We start from the raw sequence: 24219 nt of genomic DNA on the forward strand, positions 1-24219 counted from the left end.
TTTCTGTATGTAAATCTGTACTCACATTAGCAGGATTTAAGAAATTAACATATAGTACAGTTTTTCCAATTAGGTAATTACACGCGCATGGCTCACATAGTCCAAAGATGTACACTTGTCCCTTGAACAGTGAGGATTAGGGGTGCTGACCGCTGGCATAGTCAAAAAAAGTCTGCATATAACTTTTGACTCCCCCCAAAACTTAACTACTCAGAACCTACTGTTGATTGGAAGCCCAACAAGTAACATGATTAACTCGTAGTTTGTATGTTACACATGTTATATACTGTATTCCTGCATTAAACTAAGCTAAAGAAAAGAAAATGTTATTAAGGAAATCATAAGGAAGAGAAAATACATTTATGGGATTGCACTATAAAAAATTCTGCCTCCAAACCCATGTCCAAACCCATGTTCTCTGAGGGTTATGTTTGTGCTGAAGGGCCGGTCCCTGCACCCCCCACCATGCCTTCTCAGAGCCAAGCAGTTACAAGTATCTTTTGTGTCTTTCTGGAGACAATCAAAGCTTATGCAAGGGTACGTATGTATAGATACCCTTTCAAACAATATAAGCATTGTTTTTGCACTTTGCAGTTTTTGCTTAAATATATCTTGAAGATCATCCCATCTCCTACTGCATGTGGGACTTTTTTTTAACTGTTGCTGAATGATCCTTGAGTGGAGATGCCAATGCTCTCTTATTGGACACTTCAGTTGGTTCCCAGTTTTTTGCTTTTTGTTTATTTGGGTTCCCCCCAACCTTTGTGAGTTTTTAGTGCTTTTTGGATGTGAGGACTCTACATGCTCTTTTTTTTTTTTTTCTTACAAGTGATTGGTGACTCAGGGACTGAGGGCTCTGTATTTTAGGCCCCCACCGCCACCTCCCCTAAACCCATTAAATTTTCTTGTTAATGTGTCATTATATTTGACACTTTGAGAATAGGCAGGCTGGGTAGATAATAAAACAGTATTTGGCTTATGTTTAATAGCTGTGTCTTCTCTGTGTTGTCCCGACAACCTTAGAAAGCCCTGATGTCCTTCAGAAGGACTCAGTGGTGGTTTTGCAGGGGACCCAATCAAAGATCGTGAGCCCTAAGCCTGACCAACCGGACCTGGGGCCAGGCAAGCGCAGCCTGTCCTCGCTGTGCCAATCTGTTCTGTGGTGGCGGGTGGTGGTGCGGTGTTAAATTTGGGGACCCCTAGTGGTTTCTCATGTGGACCTGCGTATGTCTGCACCGATGGGGAAGGGAGTGTGGCAGGCCCCTGGAGGATCCCCGACTGCCAGCAAGTCCCCCCAAGAGCCCTGGCCCCATGGCTCCGTGACAAAGGTGGGTTTGGTGCCTTCCATCAGGGACCTGCCCTGGGCTGAGTACTTCTGAGTCGGACTTTCTGACGGATGTACCCATGGGGCTCCTTGGCATCAGGCTGGGCTGGACTCCAATGAGAGGGACATGTTGGGACCCCAGGACCCACCAGACCGGGTGCTCTTGCGTTTCTCCCACGGCATGGCCCCCACCGTCCCCGCACTGGTCTCCCTGGATGGGAAGGCAGGGATCAGGGCCGGGCCACCCAGTCACCTCTGTGCCCCCAGTGTCCAGTGGTCCTGGCTGACCAGGTGACACCCCTCCCAGGAAGTAGGGTCCTCCTTGAAAGCAGTCCGTGCTCTTGTTTTTCTCCATGTATTCTGCATCTGCAGGCGATGGGAACAAAACATCGACTCTACTTTTTCTGTCATATTTCAATATTGGCGTTGGTCCCCTCTCTTGAAGCCTCCTTTTATAACTTCTTCTGCTGCTGCTTAAATATAGCTGTCTAAGTCCTCCTCCTTACCAGATTGTTTATATTTTTGAAAAGCCTTCTGCTTATCTGCGATTGCTCTCTCTTCTCCGTCTCCGTCCCCGCATCACCACATTGGTTTTGGTTGCTCTTTTTTTTTTCTTGCCTTCACTCGACTGGGATGTGTTTCAAATGTGGTCTATCAAAATGTACAGTGTTTCCCTCTTTTTTGCAGTAGCTTTGACATCTGTTCTTGAATCCTAGCCCATGTTATTCTTTTGGACTTGTTTGACCAAGATTTGCTGTGATGCCAGAAACACGAGAAGGGGAGAGTGTGGTGGGGGGTGTCTGTGCCCCCCCGTCCCTCCCCCCCGTTAAAACTGTCTATGATTTCCAAGCCGACAGCACGCTGGATATTGGCTCCAGAGCCCTGTCATCTTGTCTGGCAGTGGCCCACCCTGCTGAGTACAAGTGGAGTGCCCACTGGGAGACCCTACAGACTACTTGGGTTACTTCCTCCAAAAAGGGAAGCAGGTGGAATTTCATGTGGTGGGTGGAAGGTGCATGGAGGGGGAGACTCACGTGCTTCCTGGGTGTTTGTAGAAGGACTTCCATCTCTGATTTCCCTTGCCTTTCAATCTTCGATTGGGTCCCTGCTCTGCTGGGCCTCAGGGGATGGGCCGTGACATGGAGAAGCCACATGGAACAGCCACGTTGAATCCTAAGCAGAATGTGCCAGTGCATGTCTTTAGTAACTGAGGCCACTCAGCAAGAAAATGGGCCTTTTGGTGGTTCCGGCAACGTGTCCTTGGGCCCCTGCTGTCAGCCAGGACACCACTCTGGGCCCATCTGCCACAGCCTTGTTTGAAATAGATCCTGTTGGCCTGCTTCTCCCAGAATTTCTGAGGCCAGGGCACAGCTTCTCTGATGCTTTGAGTGTCATTTTGTCGTGTGGGCAGAGGTCCTCAGAGGGGCCTCACAACTGGTGACTCTCAGTTTCAGTGTGAGGAAGATAGTTTGAGGATAACTGTTGTTTCCAGGCGCCTCATGTTCAGAGTTGACTACGTCCTGCAAATCGTCATTCCTGGAGATTGCCTCTTAAAGATGCCTCCCGAAATCAAGTAACAGGTTAATTTGGATTGTCCTGGACATGATGCCTCATGTATATTAAACCCACAATAAATACTCTTAATGAAAGCAAAACCAAGTATCACTCCAGAAGATCCCAGGCCCTGTTGAAGACAAATCGATTGCCCCAATGAGCAGCCCAGAGTAAAGCAGAACCAGGGCACAGAGACGTAGTGAGGGGGAGTGCCTGTCAGGAACAGCAGTGAGCCACTCGGGGTGGGAGGGCGTCTAGGCATTGGCCTGATGCTGGGTTTAGTAAAGAAAAAATGTTTTGGCGTGTTCTGTCATAGAAGTAGCCATGTGTGAGGTGCGCATGGATACACAACCATCAGGCTGTGCTAGTTTGGTGCTCTTGGCCCACCCAGTGCACGGGATGGGTGTGATGGGTGGGATCTGCCCACGTGTCCACTTCCTTCCTGCCACCCCCTGCCCCCTGGCCCCTTCTGAGCCCAGGGGTCTCTCCCATATTCTGGTCAAATGCAAATACGATCTCCTGGTATGCAGTGCAGTGACATCTCCTCCTCCCTTCTTTCTTCTGGACAGAGGGAACTTGATGCTACCGCAACCGTGCTGGCGAACCGGCAAGATGAAAGTGAGCAGTCCAGAAAACGGCTCATTGAGCAGAGCCGAGAGTTCAAGAAGAACACTCCAGAGGTGAGGCTGTAGTCCTGTCCGGGTGTCTTGAGAGGGGTGTCCCTGTCCATGCACATGTTCAGGAGCCGTGTTGTGAGCATGGTGTTCCCAGCACTCTGCAGGTCTCTCTGTGGGTCAGGGAACTTGGGCATTGGTAGGCCACCTGGACCCATGAAAGGATGAGCTAATTCCAGATGCAGATATGGACCCAAATGGGTGTGTGTGTGAGCACGTGGCTGGCCTGTGGCCCATCCGTGGACTCTGGCACTTGCACCCCTTGCCCACATCTGTTAGAGTGCCAGGCCAAGTCTGCAGGGGCACTGAGTGCTGGGGCCTAGTGGGATGGGGCCTCTTCCCCCATGTGGCGTCTGAAGGCCATGCCCATCTGAGGGTGCGATGTGCTGATCCTTCTTGTAGAACAGACATTTAGCTTGGTAGGGCCTGTTAAACGCTTCTGTTTCCTGAAATACGCCTTAAAGGGCACAGGAAACATGCACCTCGCGGGCTCCTTTTTCTTCTTGTAAGCACATGTTTCAAAGGCAGCATTTAGAGGGGCTTCATTTTGGGAAACAAACAACTCTCTATTTTCAGAATAAATATTTGGGGAGAAAACGTGGGCAAGGGACGCAGGCGCCAGAGTGTTGGGGAAGAAGCAGCTTGAGTGGTAAATGCCATTTGATGCATTTTTTTTGCAGGGCATGTTTTTTAGACCCTTTCTTCCATAGGGAAGGGGCTCCCAGAACACACCTGGCAGGGGAAGGAAGGTTGCCATCCTGCTTGCTCCTGGCCTTTGCCAGCTGGGCAGGGCTAGCAGTCACTCAGGCTTCTCCTTCTGCACTAAGGAGGGTCTCACTGCCACTGGAATTTCCAGGAAGCTGGGAAGCATGAAGCTGCCTGCAGGCTCCTGCACCGCCCCTTGCATTTTCCTATCCAGGTCCATCCTTGAAAACTGTGTGGAGTCCCTATGGCCCACAAACTGGTGGAGAAGATAGGTTCACGTAGGCCACCAACCAACCAGAATTCTCTGTAAATAGTGAAGCCACTTAAACCAGAATGGGTGTGGGGTGAGTCCTGTAGTGTACACGGAGGGAAGGGGTATGTGTGTGTGCGTGGGGGGGCGGTTCTGGTGGCACATGTTGGGGCTCTGGTGAGTGCAGGACCTGGGATCGGGAGAGGATGTTGGATTGTCTGTTTGTTTGGAGTCCTAACGCAGAGGGGCCCTGATATTTCTCCCATCTTTAGTTATTTCTTGTGACTGGGCAGATCACTCAGCACCTGAGCAGAGTAGCACTTACTGTAGGGGAAACTCTATGAGAGATTAGACATAGAAAAGTGAAGGTTGCTTAGAACTTTGTTCTCAGGGGTTAAAAAAAAAAATCGGCTTGTTGGCAGGAAAGGCATCTTCCTCAGGTGGACACAAAATTGGCCATGTGAGGACAAGGCCCTCGTTCCAGGGTGGACAGTGTGGCAGAGCCAGGGCTGGTGGTGTGCCCACTGGTTTGTACCCAGTGTGCCTATGGCTGGTGAAAACACTGGATTCCCTCATTGTTCCTGGGAAGAAAATGTGTTCCTAGTGTCTGTTGAACATCTAGTGGATCTCATGTGCAGGCTTAGGCACCAGAGAAAAGTCCAAAGTGAGTAAGGTTGTCTCCTGATAGGGAGTTTATATTTTCCAACCTGGCCCTGCCCAAGCGTAGCTGGAAAAGCTCAAGTACAGAGGGAAAGGTGGGCTCTACCTCTGGCTGGGAGCTACCAGAGGACATGCAGGAGGAGCCACAGGAGGAGCAGGTGCTGTGCTGGACAGAGCTGCGAAGGTTTCTCATTTAAAGGACATGTTTAAATTTAAGTTTCAATTTTATATGTTTTTTAAGATTTTATTTATTTATTCATAAGAGACACAGAGAGAGAAAGAGAGAGAGAGGCAGGCTCCATGTGGGGAACCTGATGTGGGACTCGATTCTGGGACCCCGGGATCACCCTGGGCTGAAGGTGGCGCTAAACCGCTGAGCCATCCGGGTTTCAATTTTATGTCATTAAATTAATACATTCACAGTCAGTTAATATTATTGCTTATGACTTTTTAACCCCCAAATTGTAATCAATTTGGAGAACATTGCAGTTACTTCAAAAATAAAGTTTTATACATTGCTTTGATTCAAAAAAAGAGTCCCTTGTAAAGAAAAGTGGTTTTTAATTTTAATTTTGTAACAAAACATCCATTCCATATTGAATTAATAATTGAGAGTTGAGCATAAAAGACTGGGGTATTTCTAGATTCTATCACTTTCCATCCAGATTACCTCAGGTGACTTACAGCCTGGTGGCACTGCAGATTACTTAGCCTCCCAAAGTCTCAGTTTTGCCACCTACCCAAAGTGTAATAATAGGGCCTAGCTCACAGGGTTGCTGTGTGTGTGTGTGTGTGTGTATGGTGTGTATTTGTGTGTAGATGTATGGTGTGTATGCATATGTATATGGTGTGTATTTTTGTGTGTATGATATTTGCATTTTGTGTGTTTGTATATTTGTGTTTGTATGTGTATGGTATGTTTTTTGTATGTTTGTATGTGTTTGGTATGTTTTATGGTATATTTTTTTTTCTGTGTGTATGGTATGACTTTGTGTGTGTGGCATGTGTGGTGTGAATGTGTGGTGCGTGCTGTGTATTTGTGTGTATATGTGTATGGTATATATTTTTTGTGTGTTTATGGCATGTATTTATGTGTGTGTATATGGTGCGTATTTGTGTTGGTGTAATTGTGTATGTGTCTCTCTGCATGAGGGTGTGGAGGGCTTTGCCCAAGCCTCGCATCTAGAGTCCAGGACGTTTCTTACTGGAATGAACTTGGGATATATACTGTGGAGCACAGTTGATTTATGCTCCTTAAAGTTAGCTCCGAGGACTTTAAGAAAACACAACAAACGCAGGTAGTTTCAGCTTAAAGTATTTAAAAAGTTGGTTTGTGGTAATAGGTGATGATTTTACAGATATTTTGTGAGCACCTTCCATGTGCCAAATGGTTCCACCCTGAGGATACAGTCCTATCCTTGTTCTTAAAGAGTTCCTTATCTTTGTTACCAGCAAGCAGAGCATCCTGATCTGGCATGGTAACGGCTAGGATGGTATAACTGGAATCTTCTGAATGCAGACTTCCCCCCCAGAAACATACTCTTTGTCAGCGGTAATAAAGGTGTAAGACATGTAGGCCTCTGTAATCCTTCCTGTAGGTAAATGGGGCTGCTTTTTGAGCCTTGGTTCTAATGCTAAGTGGAAAGGACCTGCTGCCCAAGAAATGCGCATGCTTGCCTAGGTTCTCCTGGCTTCCTTGGAGCTCATCCCAGAGCCCCGAGCTTAGAACACAGCCTGCAAGACGCAGGAGGGCCACGCCAGGAGGGCTCTAGTGAGCTGGGGGGGTAGGAGACAGGTGGGGGAACTGGGCCACCCCCAGTGTGATGACCAGGGCCAGTGCCTTCCTCCTGCCCGAGGCTGGTGAAGGGCAAAGTTAGGCTGGTGACAGGTACGCAGGCAGGGCAGCAGTAGCTTTCTGGAAGCTTGGCGGTGGTAGAACTGTGTGCAATGTAGGCCCGAAAGCACTTGCCTTTTGCCTTTCTGTGGCTTTGATTAGGGATCCCAGGAACAGGCCAGGATGGCTTCTGATGCCCTAGATGGCAGCTGTGTTGACACAGCCGATTGCAGACCAGATGACCCGGGACATGGAAGCATGCAGGCACTGCCTAGAACTAGTCCAGGATGCTGGGCCAGCTCTGCACTCCTAGAAACAGAGTCCTTTCTTAAAAGTCAGGGACCTTGAAAGGGACAGTGCTAGGGTTTCAGGATTCTACTTTGGAATTCCTTTTCTCTTGTTGTTTTGTCAGTTAAGTTGGCTCCTTGGGCCAGTTAGTCTCTAGAATGTGGCAGTCTCTGCTCGGATGAGCTGTGACTTGAGCCCAGGCATGGTAGGCCCTGGACTGGCGCTCTCACCTGCCAGGCTCTGAGCCTGAACAGGGTGCAGGCCCCTGCGGCGAGCTCACAGGGCACCGGCCTGGCTCTTGGAATAGAAAGCTCTCCTCTCAGAAGAAAGGTCCTCAGTGTTCAGTTTGCTTCCACAGAGAGCAGGGGCTCTTTTTTTGCTCTGTTCCAGCTCTTTTCAGTAGAGAAGAACCATCCTCTGCTGGGGGGCAGGGGCAGGCAGGAGAAGAGGGGAAGCAAAGACCCGGGGTGCAGGGATTTTATCACAAAACCACCCTCAGGGCTCACTTCTGTCCCATCCGTGTGTCCAGCTGCTACCCTGGAATCTGTCTTAGGCACTTGTCTGCCTGCCTTGGCTAGGTTGATTTATGTTTCCTATAGAAGGGGCCACACTGACTGAGCTGCCGTTTGGGGGCTCTCCCTGGTCATTTCTGCTCTGATAACCTCTTGCCTCAACTGGCTCTTCGGAGCATTAACCATCGTGACACCTGGCCCACCACACACACTCACATTCGGGGTCGTGTTTTCTGTGTCCCTCCTGCCCAAGTCCAGGGTTCCATCTGGCTCCCATCATCATGGCAGAGCCCAGTGCAGCCCTGACAATTGTGGGCCTGGTTGCCTGGGGGCTGGGCCGGGACTGACTGCCCCTTCCTGGCTCATGTCTATACTGGAAGGCAGTCCTAGGAGATCTGTGACCGGGAACATTCTCTTTGCGGCTGACTTGACTGCCTGCTCACTGGAGTTCATTTCCTGGGTGGCACAATCTTATTCGCCCCTTGTGTCCCAGGCTGGAGTGCTTTTTGAATTTTACATTCCTGGGAAACTTGTAAAAGCCCCAGAGTCATCTCAAGATACAACTTGGAAAGAAACCTTTTTTGTCATCTGCAAATCGAACTAGGTCTGTGGATCCCTTCCCACCTCTGGCAAGTGGGGCTTGGGCCAGGGATAGGTTCTGGCGGAGGTAGCGGGGGACACCTCCTTCAGGACTGCCCCGGTCATCTCTGTACTGATCAGGCTGGACTACTGGAGCAAGAAAAGAGAGCATGGGTTGTCCCCTCCCCCGCAGGCTACCTGGTCCCTGTTGCCGAGCTGAGGACAACACTGCAGGCTTTAGGAGTCTTCTTGCATACCCCATGAGAGGGGGAGTCAGCAGGCAGCGGGAGGGTGGAGGGAGTAATATATAGCCATGGCCCAGGCCCAAATGCATTTGGTCACTGCCTCCAAGCCTTTATATAGCCACTGAAGGGAGTGACTCAGCCTGGAAAAAGAGAGTCACTTCAAGTTGCGATGCAGATGGACACGTCCTGCACGGGCTGCCTTGAGCCCGTGTGGCCAGGGCTCAGGAGGCAGTGGGGGAAGCGGTGGGGGGGGGGGGGGTGCCTGCAGGGGTCCCTGGCAAGGATTGTGTTACCATTGCATTGTGGAGTAGGGGTGGGGGAGTTCCTGGGCTCACATGTGACTGACTCCTTGTGTCTTTTTGACTGTGCAACCCTGTTTAGATGTTATTAGCAACACCTGGCAACATTTGACTTGAGCCCTGAGCACATTCTCCACTCCTGTTTTCTACAGATAGATGGACGGGCTCAGGAGACCAGCCTGGATCTTCAGTTTACCACTGTTCTATGTTTTACCATGTTTTTTGTTCTTTTGCTTCCCTCCTTATAAGAATCTAAAATCAATTCCCACAAAAGAACTAGAAACACCAGCATAAATTTTCTTTCTCACTGGACATGTGAGTGGGTTCATTGAAGACCCACAGTGTCAGCTGACAGACTGTGACTTTCATAGAGGAGGGCAGAACAGACATGCCCCTCGGGACTTGGACCTTTCAGGGAAGGCATGGAATAGGAGGCCTGCAAGCCTGGAAGGCCAGGGGGTGCAGTCTGGGCACAGCTAGATATCCCCCCAACACACTGCTCAGTTCTAGTACAATTACTTTCTCCCACTTTCCAAGGGCAAGGCCTTTGTATTGAGCCATGCACTTGGTATCATGGACATTTGATAACAACTGTAGTATGAAAAAGTCTTAGCCATATTTACAGCATTTATTTAGGAATCTTTTCTTTATAAAACAGAATTCTTAAAAAAAAAATTTTTTTTAAAGATTTTATTTATTTATTCATGAGAGAGACATAGGCAGAGGGAGAAGCAGGCTCCCTGTAGACCCCGGGATCATGACCTGAGCCAAAGGCAGACACTCAACCACTGAGCCACCCAGGAGTCCCTAAAACAGAATTCTCAAAAATGCAAATTACTCTGCAAGATTCATTTCTCAGACAGGCAGCTAGCAACATTTTATTTGATGCTTCAATTTTATTTCTTTGTACAGAATTTTTAAAAAACCAACAAATTCAAGAAATGCCTCCCTTTGGCATTTCTTCAAAATGTTAAACATAGCATTATCCTCTGACCCATCATTTCCACCCCTAGGTATATATCCAGAAGAATTGAAAACATGTCCACACAGAAACTTGCACATGAATGTTCGTAGCAGCATAATTCAAAATAGCCAAAAAGTAAAAATAACCCAAATGTCCATCGACAGACAAATTGATAAACAAAATGTGGTCTGTCCATATGAAGGAGTATTATTCGGCTATAAAGAGGAATGAAGCCCTGATACCCACTGCAACATGGATGAACTTTGAAAGCATTATACTAAGTAAAAGAAGCTAGATACAGAACGCCACATGATTCCATTTATACAAAATGTCAACAAGAGGCAAAAATCCACAGAGACAGAAAGTAGATAAGTGGCTGCCGGGGAAGGGTAACTCATAACACTTATGGAGTTTCTTTCTGGGGTGGTGAAACTGTTCTGGAATTGGAGAGTGGCAATGGTTATACAACTCTGTGAATAATATGTCAGATACCACTGAACTGTATACTTTTAAAGGGTAAACTTTATGGTATGTGACTTTTCCCTCCAACTCTTTTGTCAGTGCCTCTCTTTGTGGGGGTAGGAAATCATTCATTTGTTCTCTCTGATACTCTGAACAAACTCCCCCTATAAAAGTAGCTGGTGAATTTTCATCTTGGCAGTACCAGCTTCGTTTCCAGAAGGCTACTCTGGTATCTGACAAAACTATAAAGTTCAAATAATCAGCTCAGATGTTTAATCATTCTAGAATCACCTACCGTTAAGTTATAATAAGACTTTAACTAGAAAAAGTTTAAAAATTAAAAGTGAGAATTTTAACTGTTACCGATTAAACCCTTTAAGCCAGCTGATCAACCCAAGAGGTTTATTTCCTCTTTGGGGTGCCTTGGAGAGAAAACCTGCCTCGTGTGTGAGGGGGTGATGGGTGTAAGTCACACAACTTAGTCACTGGCCAGTTGCCCTGTTGTCTGCCCTGCATTCCTGGCAGACCCTGCAGTGTGCTCCAAGGCACCAGGAGGCCTGTGGAGCAGGGGCATTAACTTGGGCCTGCCTGAGCAGATGGAGTGAGAGTCCAGTGCTAGCACCTTCATCTACAGAAGTATATATCATGCATACTTGGGGGGAATCATGTGAGAAACATGTGAGATTCCAGGGAAGTAAATGTCTAGCTTCATGTTGGGAGTGGAGTGGGTATTTGGGCCAGATGATCTTGACCAAGTTCACTAAACATTCTGAGACTAGGACCTGTGTATGTTTGCAGGACTGATCATGTCCCAGCTACTAGGCAGGTGGAATGAAATCAGATGGATGGAACATAAAATAGGTGCCCAGAAAACATTTCTGTCCTGTGTTCTTTCCTCCCTCCCTCCCTTTCATAAGTAGCTCTGAGTGCTTGCCAGGGGCAATCTGAGGTTTGGAGAGAGACAGCAGGGACTGAGAGAAGGTTCCAGCTCTCACAGAAGGGCAGGCAGATAGTGACCAAGTAAATATGTGGCACACGGACAGGATAACTTCCATTGGTGGTCAGAAGTGAAACAGGACACTAGGGTAGTGAGTGAATATGGATGGGGTGAGGGTTCTTCAGGGAGTTAGGGCAGTATTTAGAGTCAAAGATGGGAAATACCCCTTTGTACACATACACACACCTCCCATCCCCTGCAAAGGATGAATTTGGGCAGGTTGTTGAGCAGTGGCGTCCCTAAAATTTCTTTCAGCTTAAAGCCCAGTCATCGTTATTTGTTTTTATCATTCAGCTACTTTCAGACATCATGTTCCATTCCTCTGCTTTCTGAGACTTGGATGCTCTTTGGTTTGGATGTTAGGAAGTTCTGGCAGTTTGAGGGATACCATCTTTTGTTCAATTGCCTTTGGCCCAGAAAAGTGAATTCTTAGGTCATCAATGAAGAGTGTGTGTGTGTGTGTGTGTGTGTGTGTGTGTGTGTGTTGGTGACACAGGAACCCTGCCGAGGAGCAGCAAGGTGGTGTCTCAGAGTCACCTCCTCTCTCCCCCAGGCCACACTTGCTTCCTGTGAACCCCGTGGGGACGCCTGTCTGGATTACTCCCTGAAATGTGGACACAGCCGCCGTTCCCTTTCCTTCCTGAGCTCGTGCGTCGCTTCCTTCTGTGTCTAGCAGTCTTTAAAGGGCTATTTTAAGTCTAACAGACAAATTATCTAAGAGTTTAATAACTGGCAAGAGGAAGAGACTGTAATTGGATTCATGTGGTATGGAAGTTTAGTCGACACCACACCGAGTTGTACAACCTCTCTGGGCCTCCGTGTCCTCGTCCAAACACTGGGAGTGATGACAACTATCCTGGAGTTATGAGTCAGGCAACATGTTGTAGAATACCCAGAATAGCTTTGGCAAATAGTAGAAGCTCAATAAATGGCGCGTTGTATGTACGTTATTAAAACCTAATCTTCTGAAAGGAGAATTTGTGTTCGTGAGTGTATTTTGAAGCCATAAAGGAACATGAATGTCATAAAAATCCTCTAACAGCCTAGATTCGACCTGTCAGTCTGTGTAACTATAGACCTGGTTTCTACTGCAGACGTGAGTATTAAACGAAATAAAAATAGGCTCCCTCCATATGTATAGAGATGGTCATTTTCCTCTCCCTTTGGCTGAACTTGGTTGTTCATAGAAATACTTGGGCTGGACTCACCCTTTGGAAGCTCTTCTTTTCATATAGCCCCCAATGTATCTTTATGAGCGATAACCTCCACTGAAGTGCATTTTGAATGGAGGAGGTCACTCTGTGGAGATCTTCTCCAGAGATACCTTTGTCGTGTGTAGGTTGTAAGGCATAATGGCCAAACGTGAAGGCCATCAAATTTGGTTGGAATTGTAGCGCACTGTTGTTTATTAATATTTATCAAACATTTGCTAAGAGCAAAGCGTTATGCTGAGTGCATTACAGACGTTTCCCGGTCCTTCACTAGGAAAGTGTCGCTAATCCCGCCTCATGGTCTGTCAGCCACCTGCCTACCAGGCAGCAGACTCCTGAGAACAAGGCTGTAACCACTGTGCTACCCTGTCTCCTTTTAGCTTCTAGAAGCTGCCTTTTCATTACTTGTCAGCAATTTCTCTTCTATTAGTAGGAAAAAGTACTGATTTTTAAAAAAATTTTATTTATTCTTGAAAGACACAGAGAAAGGTAGAGACATAGACAGAGGGAGAAGAAGCAGGTTCCTCGAGGGGAGTCCGATGTGGGACTCGATCCCGGGATCCCAGGATCACACCCTGAGCCAAAGTCAGATGCTTAACTACTGAGCCACCCAGGTGCTCCCAAAGTACTGATTTTTGAGTATTACTTTGAAGTGACACACTCATTTAAAGGTGTGTGTATGTGCAAGCGTGTATGTGTTCTGTGGGAGTGTACCCAGTCGGGAGCCAGTAGCCTGCAATCTGACGTTAGTTCAAAAGCATTGGTTAGGGGATTATTATAACCAGAGCATAGAAAAGTCTTCCCTTCTGTCTTGAAAGAATGTCAGTCAAGAAAGAGACAGTTGGGGCACCTGGGTGGCTCAATGGTTGAGCATCTTCCTTCAACTCAGGTCATGATCCTGGGGTCCTGGGATTGAGTTTCACATTGGGCTCCCTGCAGGGAGCCTGCTTCTCCCTCTGCCTATGTCTCTGCCCCTCTCTCTGTGTCTCTCATGAATCAATAAATAAATTCTTAAAAAAAAAAAAGAATTCATTTTGGTATGCAGCTAAGAGTCATGGTGATCCTTCTAGTGTGTGGAGTTGGAGTCCCAGGGCGATTCTGTTTTGAGGGCTCTGGTCGCTGCAGGGACACAGTGGTATGTAATAGCCAGTGACAACAGCTGACACTGAGTACGTACTGTGTGTGCGCGCCAGTGTTCCAACAACTTCAGATGGGTTGGCGGAACTCAGGATGCCTGTGAGGTAAGCACCCTGTTTATCTCCATTGCAAAGAGGTAAACTGAGGCCCAGAGAGGAGTAGGAAGAGGCGTAGCTAATAAGCGGCCAAACTGGCTGGAGGTTTTCAACCCAGGCTGACTGGCTGCAGGTCTGTGCCAGAGCAGGTCCTCAGGGAGCATTTACTGAGCTCTGGCAGTGACAGGCCAGACCCTCAGAGCTGCCCTTCCCTGCCTCCCCAGCAGCAAGACGTCCCAGTGCAGTTAGTGGGGAGCACAGGGTCTGGGTGACTGCCTCCTGATGCACCTTCTAGCTGCAGGATCCCCCCTGCCCCAGTGGTTCCCTACTTGGGGCACTTGGGGTGCTTTAGAGAGGCGCTGCCGCCAAGAGCCCCTGGGATAAGTAGCCTGAGGTTGGACAGCCGGTGACAATGTGCCTAGCATTTCTTTCAAGAACTTGTCTGAGGGAGTAGCCACTTAGGCAGAAGGACCCAGAAGGTACATGCGCCCCCCCCCCCCCCCCCCCCCGCCTTCCCTGAGCCCCACTCACAGGCCTCAACGTAGGATTTTTCCCTGCGGGGACTCAGTTCTCTTGTACACCAAGCTGTGTAATGGCTTTAATTATTTTTTTTTTATGTGAAATATTTCTCGCATACTGAAAAGTATAGAAAACAAAACATTTTCATGCCCTTCGTGAGGGCTGGATAGATGTTGACATTTTGCCCATTTGCCTCTGATGCCTGTTTTTTCAAACAGAAATAACACCTTTCACATGTAGCTCAAACCCCACTTCCATTCCTTCTCCTACCTTCTTCCTCAGATGGAAACCCCATCCTGAAACCGATGGTTCCTTTTCTTATGCTTTTTGCATTTGTAGCAGTGTTTATGCATTCCTAAGCAGTGTGTGTTGTTGTATGGGTACATGTATTTTACTGTTTGTACAAATGGTACTATGCAAATGGTATCTTGCTATATATGTATATATCCTTTGACACCTTGCCTTTTTCACCAAGTGTTACTTATTTTATTTTTTTATAAGATTTTTTTGTTGTTGGAGAGAGAGTGCACACTGCACATGAGTGGGGGGATGGGTGGAGGCAGAGGGAGAAACAGACTCTCCACTGAGCAGGGAGCCTGATGTGAGGCTCCATCCCAGGACCTCAGGATTATGACATGAGCTGAAGGCAGACACTCAGCCGACTGAGCCACCCAGGTGCCTCACCGAGTGTAAGTCCTGGGTGCCTCACCTTTTAGAGAGTAAGTCCTGGGTGCTACCTCTATGCATCTAGTTGATTCATTTGAGCTGTAACACAGTATTCTGCTGTGTGTGGGAACCACAGGAGATGTCTCCATCACCTTTTAAGATGGCATGTGGATTTTTGGTTTGCTGACACTCTTCTCTTATTATAATACTTCCCCTGGGGAGTAGTGGCTTCAGGAATTTTGTGGGGTGGACACCCAGAAGTGCGGTCCTAAGTCACAGCCTCGACCAGTCTGATGTGCCCAATAGTTGCGTTTGATGATGCGTGCTGTCACTCCCACTGGCGAGCTCCCGGCTGTGTCCTTGCCAACTTTTGCCATGTTTCCTTATTTCTAATGTGGGTGAACACCCTTTTGTACAATGACTTGCCTGTACAGTGTCATCTTTAGTATCTTTTTTTTAAAGATTTATTATTCATGAGAGAGACGGACAGACAGACAGGCAGAGGGAGAAGCAGGCTCCATGCAGGAAGCCTGAGGTGGGATCGTGACCTGAGCCGAAGGCAGGCGCCCAACTGCTTGAGCCACCCAGGAATCCCTCATCTGTAGTGTCTTAACTGCTCGTATCCTTTGCTTATTTTATCTGTTGGGCTGTTTACTATTTTTCTTACCAGCTTGTGGGCAGTTTAACATTCTGAATTGAGACCTTGTGCTGTATGTGTGCTTTGCTGGTATATCCTCCTGGGCTGTTGGCCTGTCCTTTTGCTATGTTTACAGTGTCGGTTGTCACCGGTAGATTTTAATTTTAATGCAGGTGAAATGTTTTCCAGGTTTAGTTGTAAAATTTACATTTTCTCATATCTTTTGTCAGAAACCTGCCCCATGCTGATAGCATAAAGACAGTCTCCTGCTTTCTTTCAATAGTTTTTTTGTGTTTGCTTTTCACGTTGGGCCTATAATATATTGTGTAGATGGTCTTGGGTGCAGCTCTGATTTACCTGTCTTTTGAGAGCCCCTCATTCCATAACGTTTACCATGGGATCCACCTTTCCCAATCTCTTTGTTAAGCCTGGGTATCTGGTAGGGGAAGGGACTGGCCTCCCCGCTCTTCAAAATCATCTAAGCTGTGCTTCCACATTCACTTTTAGAGTCCTTTATCCACCTCCATTTTAAAAATTCTGTTGGGCCATATATGGGAATTGCGCTGTATTTGGAGATTAGCTCAGAGAAGCTTTATTTATAAAGTGTTGAGAGTTTTGATGGAATTACTTTAGATCTTAGGTGAATTTCATCCTGTGTATGGCTGCAGGGATCTGTGAAAACTAGACGCTCTTAACTTGCCCTAGTTCATTGTATGGATGGAGAATCGTCACAACCGAAGGATTGATCATTGTAGTCTGGAGCCAGGCACAAAAATAAACCCCACTCTGTTATCATAGGTGGCTGTGATTAAGATCAGGGGGAAGGTCAGCCCTGGGCCTCCTAACATTGACAGTTTCGTTCAGAAGATTAAGTGGTTCTTCATTTTTGGCCCCAGCCATCAGTAGCTTAAAGCCATTACTGTCTATTGGCTGTTTGGTTTGTCTGAAATATGGGGCTGGTCTCAGCCTATTTCCCCGGGGTCAGGTGTGTTCACATAATCAAAGTGCCAGGAGCCCATATCGTGCCTCTGTGTGTGTGTGTGTGTGTGTGTGTGTGCGCATGCACGTGTGCGCATGTGCACACACACACACACACATATGAGCACAGATTAGCCTTCTTGGGGGAGGAATGCATAGGGCCCAAGACAGAGGGATGTTCTTCTTGTGCTTGCTTTTTAAAATATGCGCTCTTCATTAGTAGAGTTTTCTAGCTCGTTTTGAGATAGATTTGTTCAGCCAGTTATGTGGTGCTTTCGGAAATGGCCATTCGTGAAGCTGTCACCCACTGACAAAGTGAAGAAAAATGAAGATCCCTTTACTGATGATGTGTGTTAGGGATTTTCATCGGTCACTGTGATTCCCATGACCTGTTCAGGGAAGGGCGATAGCTTGTTTCCTTTCATTAAAAGTTAGTGACGACGAGGAAATTTTTATTTATTCTGTTTGTATATAAACAAGCCACGAAAAGCATTTCATATATATTTAAATGATTGCTTTGCCAAAGAAAAAATGCTGGTTCCCACAGTGATATGAAACCCCTCTGCCAGTGACCTGTGAGTTAGGAATGAAGTGAATAGTAAAAAATTTGATGAGGACAGGTTGGGCTTAATACCGTGGAGAACAGAACTTGGGGTTTGATTCCCTTTCCTCCTTTAATATATGGGAAATGTTTATATATTTCTTTCTTTTTCTTTCAAATCAGTTTGTTCTTCAAATTAGATAAAATGTTTGTGTTCGTTTTCTTAATTACAAGTGTGAGAAGTGAGTTCCATGGTAACCCTTTATAAGTAACTGAACTGATAAGTTAGAACCAGAAGAGCTGAGAGTCATTTTTATTTTAAAATTCTTTTTGCATTAACACATCTGCAGTGTTGAAGAATATATGGAAAATTGAAATAGTGCTTCTATCCTGCCGTGTCTCCAGCACGTCAATAAATCACCTTTTTTTCCTTTTAAAATGTCTGGCCTTATAATTTATGTTTGCATAACCCATTACTAAATTCATAGTAGGTGTTTTAGTTGGCAGGCATTATTCCAGGGATTCTGAAGATCTTGAAAAAAAATACAGAGCCTTTGTTAGTATTTATATTTAAGTGGACATTTTCCTTTTAAAGAAAATAATGAACTAGTTTTTATAAAAAGAATTGGGAACTAGCTATTTACCTTTTTCTTAAGCAAACAAGATTAAGTCTGTTTTCCCACATTATCAACTATGATCATAGATTTCTTAATAGACGTTTTCCCCTCTTTCTTTCTTCTTTTGATTAAAACCGGCAGAAGAAAAGGATCAGGATATTCGGATCATACTAATTTCTATATAATTTTCCGTAGGTTTCATGATGCACATAAAATAAGAATTTCTGGTTTAGTGATTTTTTTTTCATTTCCTAAATGCATTTGACTGTTTTCGTTATAAAGTGAAGATGAATATCTTCATTCATTTATAACAGTGTTTGGTGCTTGACCAGAAATAGAAATGTTCAGGGCTAGTTCACATACTTGTGGCTTACCTTTGAGACTTTCTAATTTTTAACCAGACATTTAAAAATAATCATTGTGTCTTCCAGCCCTAAGTTAGGAAAACTTTCAGAGCTTCACTTTGAATGATGAAAAAAAGAGTTATTTCTGTTTTCTTTTTTTTGTTTTGTTTTGTTTTTAATTGTAAAAGTTTAAAAAGTGATTTTTATGGTAGTGACAATGCCGGAAGGACCATTTATGGTTTTCTGAAGAAGTTTGCTTCATTCGAAATTTCTAACCTTCTCTTTCCCTGTCATTAGCTGGTCAATAAAGTTTTCAATATAAAATATGTCTCAGCCCATTGAAATGACTGTGGCCAATCAGAGGAGGGATTGTTTCTTCCCAAGGGAGCCTTAATATGTTTATCAGGAAGTCTGTAGCCTCCTCAGTCTCTTTGTGAGACGGATTGCAGGTCATTGTTTAAAGGAGAGTGTTGTGTTAAAATGCAGAATTTAACACTGTTCAAGCTATGATCTAAAAGCAAGCCCAGTTGTGCTGTATAAGCTTGAAAAACTCTGCCTTCCTCCTACCTGAGGATGAAAAGGAATACAGTCTTCTCTGTTTTAGCTTATTTCAGAGTCCTAGCTAGCTCTTCAGATATTTTTTTAAGTGCCTTCTTGTCATCATAACATTACTTTGTTATCAGAGATGTTTATTCTGGTGGTATGGCTCTGACAGATCTTCTGCACTGATGGAATGATTTCTGTTGGGATCAAAAGGTGCCTCTTGTGCTTCTGCATTTACTTCTGAAAACTGGAGGGGCCATCACTCAGGCCTCCTGGTGCAGTGCAGGGTTTTAAGAGTCCGTCCAACTTTTAAAAACTTCACTCTCGGTTTTGAGCCTCTGGTGACTCTTCCAAGAATGAAAAGAGGACATGAAAAGAAATGGTATTGCTGCTTTCAGTAGATGAGAAACACATTCCCTGGCTTCCTGTGGGGCTTGCTTTCCCCCTCTGCATCTACCTCCTGTCCTGGGCTTGGTGGCCTCACCAGCGGGAGCCCTGAAGCTGTGTCCCAGAAAGCATTTCCACCCGGGAAGGTGCTGTGCCAGAAGCTGGGAGAAAGGAGAAAGGAGGTGTTTATCGTCCCAAAGACGCCTTCCAACTTTTATTATTAACTCCTTTCCAAAGTAAACTTTCGGGTTTGTTTCAAGTCACTGCTGGCCAAAGTGCAGTTGGGTTTGCCGTGTCCTGTAGGAGTGGAGGCGAAAACAGCATTGCCCTGGCCTGGAAGGAGGAGGGGAGCCGGATGCTGGCTGCGGGGCACTTTGGCCTCGGGGAGCCTGGGGCAGGAATGACTGAGGCCCACCCCTCAATTAGCCCTCTCTGGGTCCTGTGCCACTTGGGAGGTGCTGGGAGTCCCCAACCCCCAGCCCAGAAACAGGTACGGAGATGCAGCATTTCAGTAAAAAGTAGTAATTGACAAAATGGCAAGGATGGTGCCCAGAGGCCGCTTGGGGCAAAGGGAAGGGGCCCCGTGGGAGATGCGGGAGCCCTATGCCAGTATGGGCCCATGTGGGGCTATCACCAGGCGCGAACAGCCCCGCCGCAGGTGGGGTGGGCAATGGCATGGTGCAGAGCCTCTGGAGGGAGGCTAAAGAGCCTGGACTTCCCTCTGCCAAGTGGCCACAGGGCATATACTTAGGAGGGATGTGGCCGTATATCCAAGTTGCATAGTTGGTGCTGCACACTGTGGTGTAGCATGTGGATGTTCCCGGAACAAAGGCGGAGCCAGAACATCTGGGATGCTGCTTTCACAGGCTGGGCGAGAATGAGTTAGCAAATGGTAGTAGGTCGGATCCATAGAGCAAACGCCTACTGTGCACCTCCTTTGCGTTAGGCACTGTTCCAGCCCCTGAGGATGCAGCACTGAACAGAATACCCCAGATGCCTGCCCTCTCCTTGCTTAACCTTCGAGTGGAGGTGACAGCAAACCAAAACATAGGACCGTGTTCTATGAGATGCCAGCATGGAATCCTGATCGTGGAATTGGGGAAGCAGAGACTGTGAACTTTGGAAATGTTTGGTGGAGAAGGGCAAGGGAGAGGTAGGCAGTGGCCAGAGAAGGACAAGGTTTAAGAGGGCAGCTTTCCCAACCCTGTAGGGGACCTGAGCTTGCGGCTAGGTGTCAGTGGATGGGGAGAGCAAGAGCCCATGAGAGGCAGGAGGGTGATTCCGAAGGAAGATCTTGGTCACAGAAGTGGGAAGAGGAGTCAGGATCCCGGGTGGAGGGCAGGAGTGAGTTCGGGTGGATAATAGGGCATGGGCCAGAAGTGATGGAAGGTTCCAGGTGGTGCAACTCACCTGGAGAAGTAGGAGAAGAAATTGCCGTTGAGGGGTAAGCAGGGAAGCCCCGAGTACTTGGGGGTTGGGGTGGGCAAGGTTTGAAGTGGCCCAGGTGATGGCAGAGGGATTTGGCAAAGCAAACTAGAAGGATAGAGCAGTTGGCCATGCCCTGCTGTGGCCTGGCTCTTGGATATGTGGTGGTGCCTGCTCACCAGGTGTGCAGAAGGATATGGTGGGCATCTGTTGAGGATGGTGAAAGGATTCATGGGGGTGACCAACCCTGTGGTCCCACTGGCTTCCTGGCTTTCCAAGTTTCCTGTTGCTTTACCTATTCAAGCTGGCCCTGACGCTTTTGAAATCATGCAGCACCCAGCTAGGAAGTCATGTTTCTCATCTCTCCTAGTTTTAATGCTTAAGAAATCAGCTTTGCTTCCAGTCATGCAGGAGCCACCACCCTCTGTCAGTATTTTCCTAACTTAGCTAATCATAAAAATCTCCTGGGTGTGTGCTTGTTAAAAATACTGTCCCTGGGCCCCACCCTACACATAGTGAGACATGATCTCCTGGGAAGGGCCTGGGGACCTGCATTTAGAACACCCCCCCACCCGGCAATTTCTTGCTTCAGGAATTTATACTGGGTTGGGGCACCCAGGCTCCCTTGATCTCCTCGGTTGGGATGGCTTCTTCCTCCATGAAGAAGCAGAAAGTTTTCTGTGCTGTACCATGAAACCCAGCTATAGTTTTCATTTATCTGATGCCCCACGTTGTCATCGATGCTCAGGGACTGTGTGTGGAGTAGCCACCTAAGACTCACAGGTAGTCAGGGTAAGCAGGAGGGTCTGCCTCAGTGCACAGAAAAGCACCTTGTGACAAATTAGGGCTGTTGCTCCTGGAGGGTAGCTGGGAATCCTCCCTCATGGGATCCAAGGAAGCCTTATGGAAATGCCTCTTGTCATAAATGTGATGACTATGTGACTGGCTGGGGCCTTAGTGCTGTACAGAGATCTGCTAGGATTACATAGAACTGGCTTGGATCAGAGATCACCCAGGCTTTGGCTTAGGCCAGAGTAATGGTCTGGTAATGGGGTGCAAGGACATTGGGAGGTGTCCTGGAGGGAGCGGGAACCACCAGCTGGCAACTCTGCTCCCTCAGGGGGACTGGTGGGATGTCCAGAGTGTCTGGAGGTCAGAAACTGTGTCTGAGGGGCCCCCACCCAGAGTAAGGTTTAGTGGCTTCTGTGGTATTCTTCATAGGACATCTCCAAGTAGGAGACATAAGCTTGTGTACCTGTGTGTGTGGGGTGTGTTCTTTGGCTGAATGAAAGCAATGTTGCAAGCAGAAAGTGTGACTGTAACAACAATCACAGGCATCAGGCTCATAGCTCACCCATAACACACCAGGTGCTGTGCTAACATGCTTTGCACCTGTGCCCTGTGTACTTACCCCACAGACCTCCAAATCAGGCTGTCCTCCCGCCATTATTGCCGAAGAGAGGGCCAAGGCTTTCCTTGCCTGAAGTCGTCCGGCTGGGATGTGGCCAAGCAAGGTCTGCCTCCACCAACCTGTCCTGCCACCCTGGCTCTCCCACCCCCTGCAGCACAGAGCATGGCATCTCTGGCCCAGAGGCCCAACAAGTCTCCTGTTTTCCCCATTAATGATATTAGTTATTGATTTTACATTCATGCATTTCCTCCTCCCCAGCACTTTCTAGCTGATTTGAGTTTAGCAGGCCCCAAAGAGTTTTATAAATAATAGGAGATCGTGTTAAGTTTGGAAAATTCTTTCTCTGTTCTACCCACACTTAACCCCCTCTTCCCCCTTGAAAAGCTGGGAGAAGGATGAATAAGTGAATTAATTATAGTAGTGAGTATCCTGGTCTAACTACTCCAGGGTTTGTACTTGACGGGTGGTGAGAGGTGCTTTGACCTGTTTTTTGTTACACTGTAACTCCTTCTCTGGTAACAGCATAGAGGTATTAGTGTAAAATCAATTCTTCACCTGGAGAGAGATTTTTTTTTTTTAAAGTCAGGTTGAGTTTATGCTCAGTAGAGTTCAGCCTTTTTAGGTGAACACTTTGTGAATCCTGAGACACGTACCATTGTGATCCCGCAGCACCACGGAGCTATAGAGCAGCTCCATGTTCCCAGATTCTTCCTTGCCTCTCTGTGATCAGTCCCCAGACACATCCCTAGCCCCTGGCGACCCCTGGTCTGTGTTCTGTTCCCATAGTTTTACATTGGCTAGAATGCCGTGTAAATGGATCGCACAGCCTTTGAGTGCGGCTTCTTCCCACCAGCCATGTTGTATTTCCTCCCTTCTTAAAAAGGTGCTCAGCAGAATTCCCTTGTATGCATGTACCACAGTGGGAGACATTGGTAAATGGATTGGACTGCCCTTAGCTCAGGATCCCCAATATCCAATCTCCTGGGACATTGAAAGCTGTGTACAGCTGGGACCCCTGGCTGGCTCAGTGGGTAGAGCACATGTCTCTTGATTTTGGGGTCATGAGTTCAACCCCATGTTGGGTGTAGAGGTTACTTAAAAATAAAATCTAAAAAAAGTGGCTGGGGGCTCCTGGGTGGCCCAGTCAGTTAAGTGTCTGCCTTCAGCTCAGATCGTGATCTCAGGGTCCTGGGATTGAGCCCCACATCGGGCTCCCTGCTAGTGGGGAGTCTGCTTCTCCCTCTGCCTCTGCTCCTGCCCCTCACTCCACACTCATGCTCACTCTCTCTCACTCAAATAAGTAAATAAAATCGTGGGGGAAAAAAAAAAAAGGCTGTGCACAACCCCACACCTAATCCTGCCTGATACTCCTGATTGGCTTAACAGGCAGCCTGGGCACGTGCACTTTGCACCCCTACAAAGGGTTGATCACGTGCCATACGCTGCCGTGTCTCTGCTTTGGGCTGTTCACCCTTGTTCTCCACATGAGCAGTCTTCTTTTTTTTTTTTTTTTAATTTTTATTTATTTATGATAGTCATACAGAGAGAGAGAGAGAGGCAGAGACATAGGCAGAAGGAGAGGGAGAAGCAGGCTCCATGCACTGGGAGCCCGACGTGGGATTCGATCCCGGGTCTCCAGGATCGCGCCCTGGGCCAAAGGCAGGCGCTAAACCGCTGCGCTACCCAGGGTTCCCACATGAGCAGTCTTCTTGAAGACGTGGGGCTTGGGATCACTGGGGGGCTCAGTGTTGAGCGTCTGCCTTCAGTCCAGGTCGTGATCCCAGGGTCTAGGGATCAAGTCCCATGTTGGGAATTTAATATACTAGGGCTCCCTGCATGGAGCCTGCTTCTGCCTCTGCCTGTGTCTCTGCCTCTCTCTGTCTGTGTCTGTCATGAATAAATAAATAAAATCTTAGAAAAAAAAATGAAGGAGGGCTTGGCATTGGTAAAAGTGGCAAATTTCTGTCCTTGTGTCCCAAGGGAAGGAAGGATCTGAGTGCTGCTGTTGGAAACAGGCACATGCAGAGATGGGCTTCATGCAGCTGCCAGCCCCCCAGCCTCAGTGGGGTAGATGAAGGGCGAAGCTGGCCTGTGGGACCTGTGTCAAGCATACAGGTATCACAGGTGTGGCAGGATAGAAGGTCGCAGGCTGTCACTCAGGAGAAGCCCTGCAGTAAAACAGTGTCTGGCTCCCTCTGTTCTCTGAACTGGAGATGCTCCTCTGGTATTTCCTTATATTGTTATTGGATTTCTCTGTCTTTTAACTTATGTGATGTGCTTTCTCCAGCTTAGAGGGTAGGAAGGTAGGAACAATCCCTCACATCCTTCATAATCCTCGGTTGGATTTGTTGATTGGTTGAT

At 47.3% G+C, this 24219-nt stretch overlaps 1 protein-coding gene across 13 annotated transcripts in view; it reads left to right on the top strand.

Annotated features, from left to right (window-relative positions):
- Positions 1–24219, top strand: part of CUX1 (cut like homeobox 1) — a 364330-nt gene that overhangs the window by 74690 nt on the left and 265421 nt on the right. For 10 of the 13 annotated variants that reach the window (XM_077908104.1, XM_077908114.1, XM_077908113.1 and 7 more), the window contains exon 2: positions 3448–3558. The exons of 2 other annotated variants lie outside the window; for them this stretch is intronic. In XM_077908104.1, coding sequence (XP_077764230.1) covers positions 3448–3558 — 111 coding nt within the window. Of the gene's footprint in view, positions 1–3447; positions 3559–19348; positions 19513–24219 lie in introns of those variants that run through there. One more of the 13 variants, XM_077908110.1, reaches the window with a different exon arrangement.

This window comes from Canis aureus, chromosome 8, assembly GCF_053574225.1.
Source record: "Canis aureus isolate CA01 chromosome 8, VMU_Caureus_v.1.0, whole genome shotgun sequence".
NCBI lineage: Eukaryota > Metazoa > Chordata > Mammalia > Carnivora > Canidae > Canis > Canis aureus.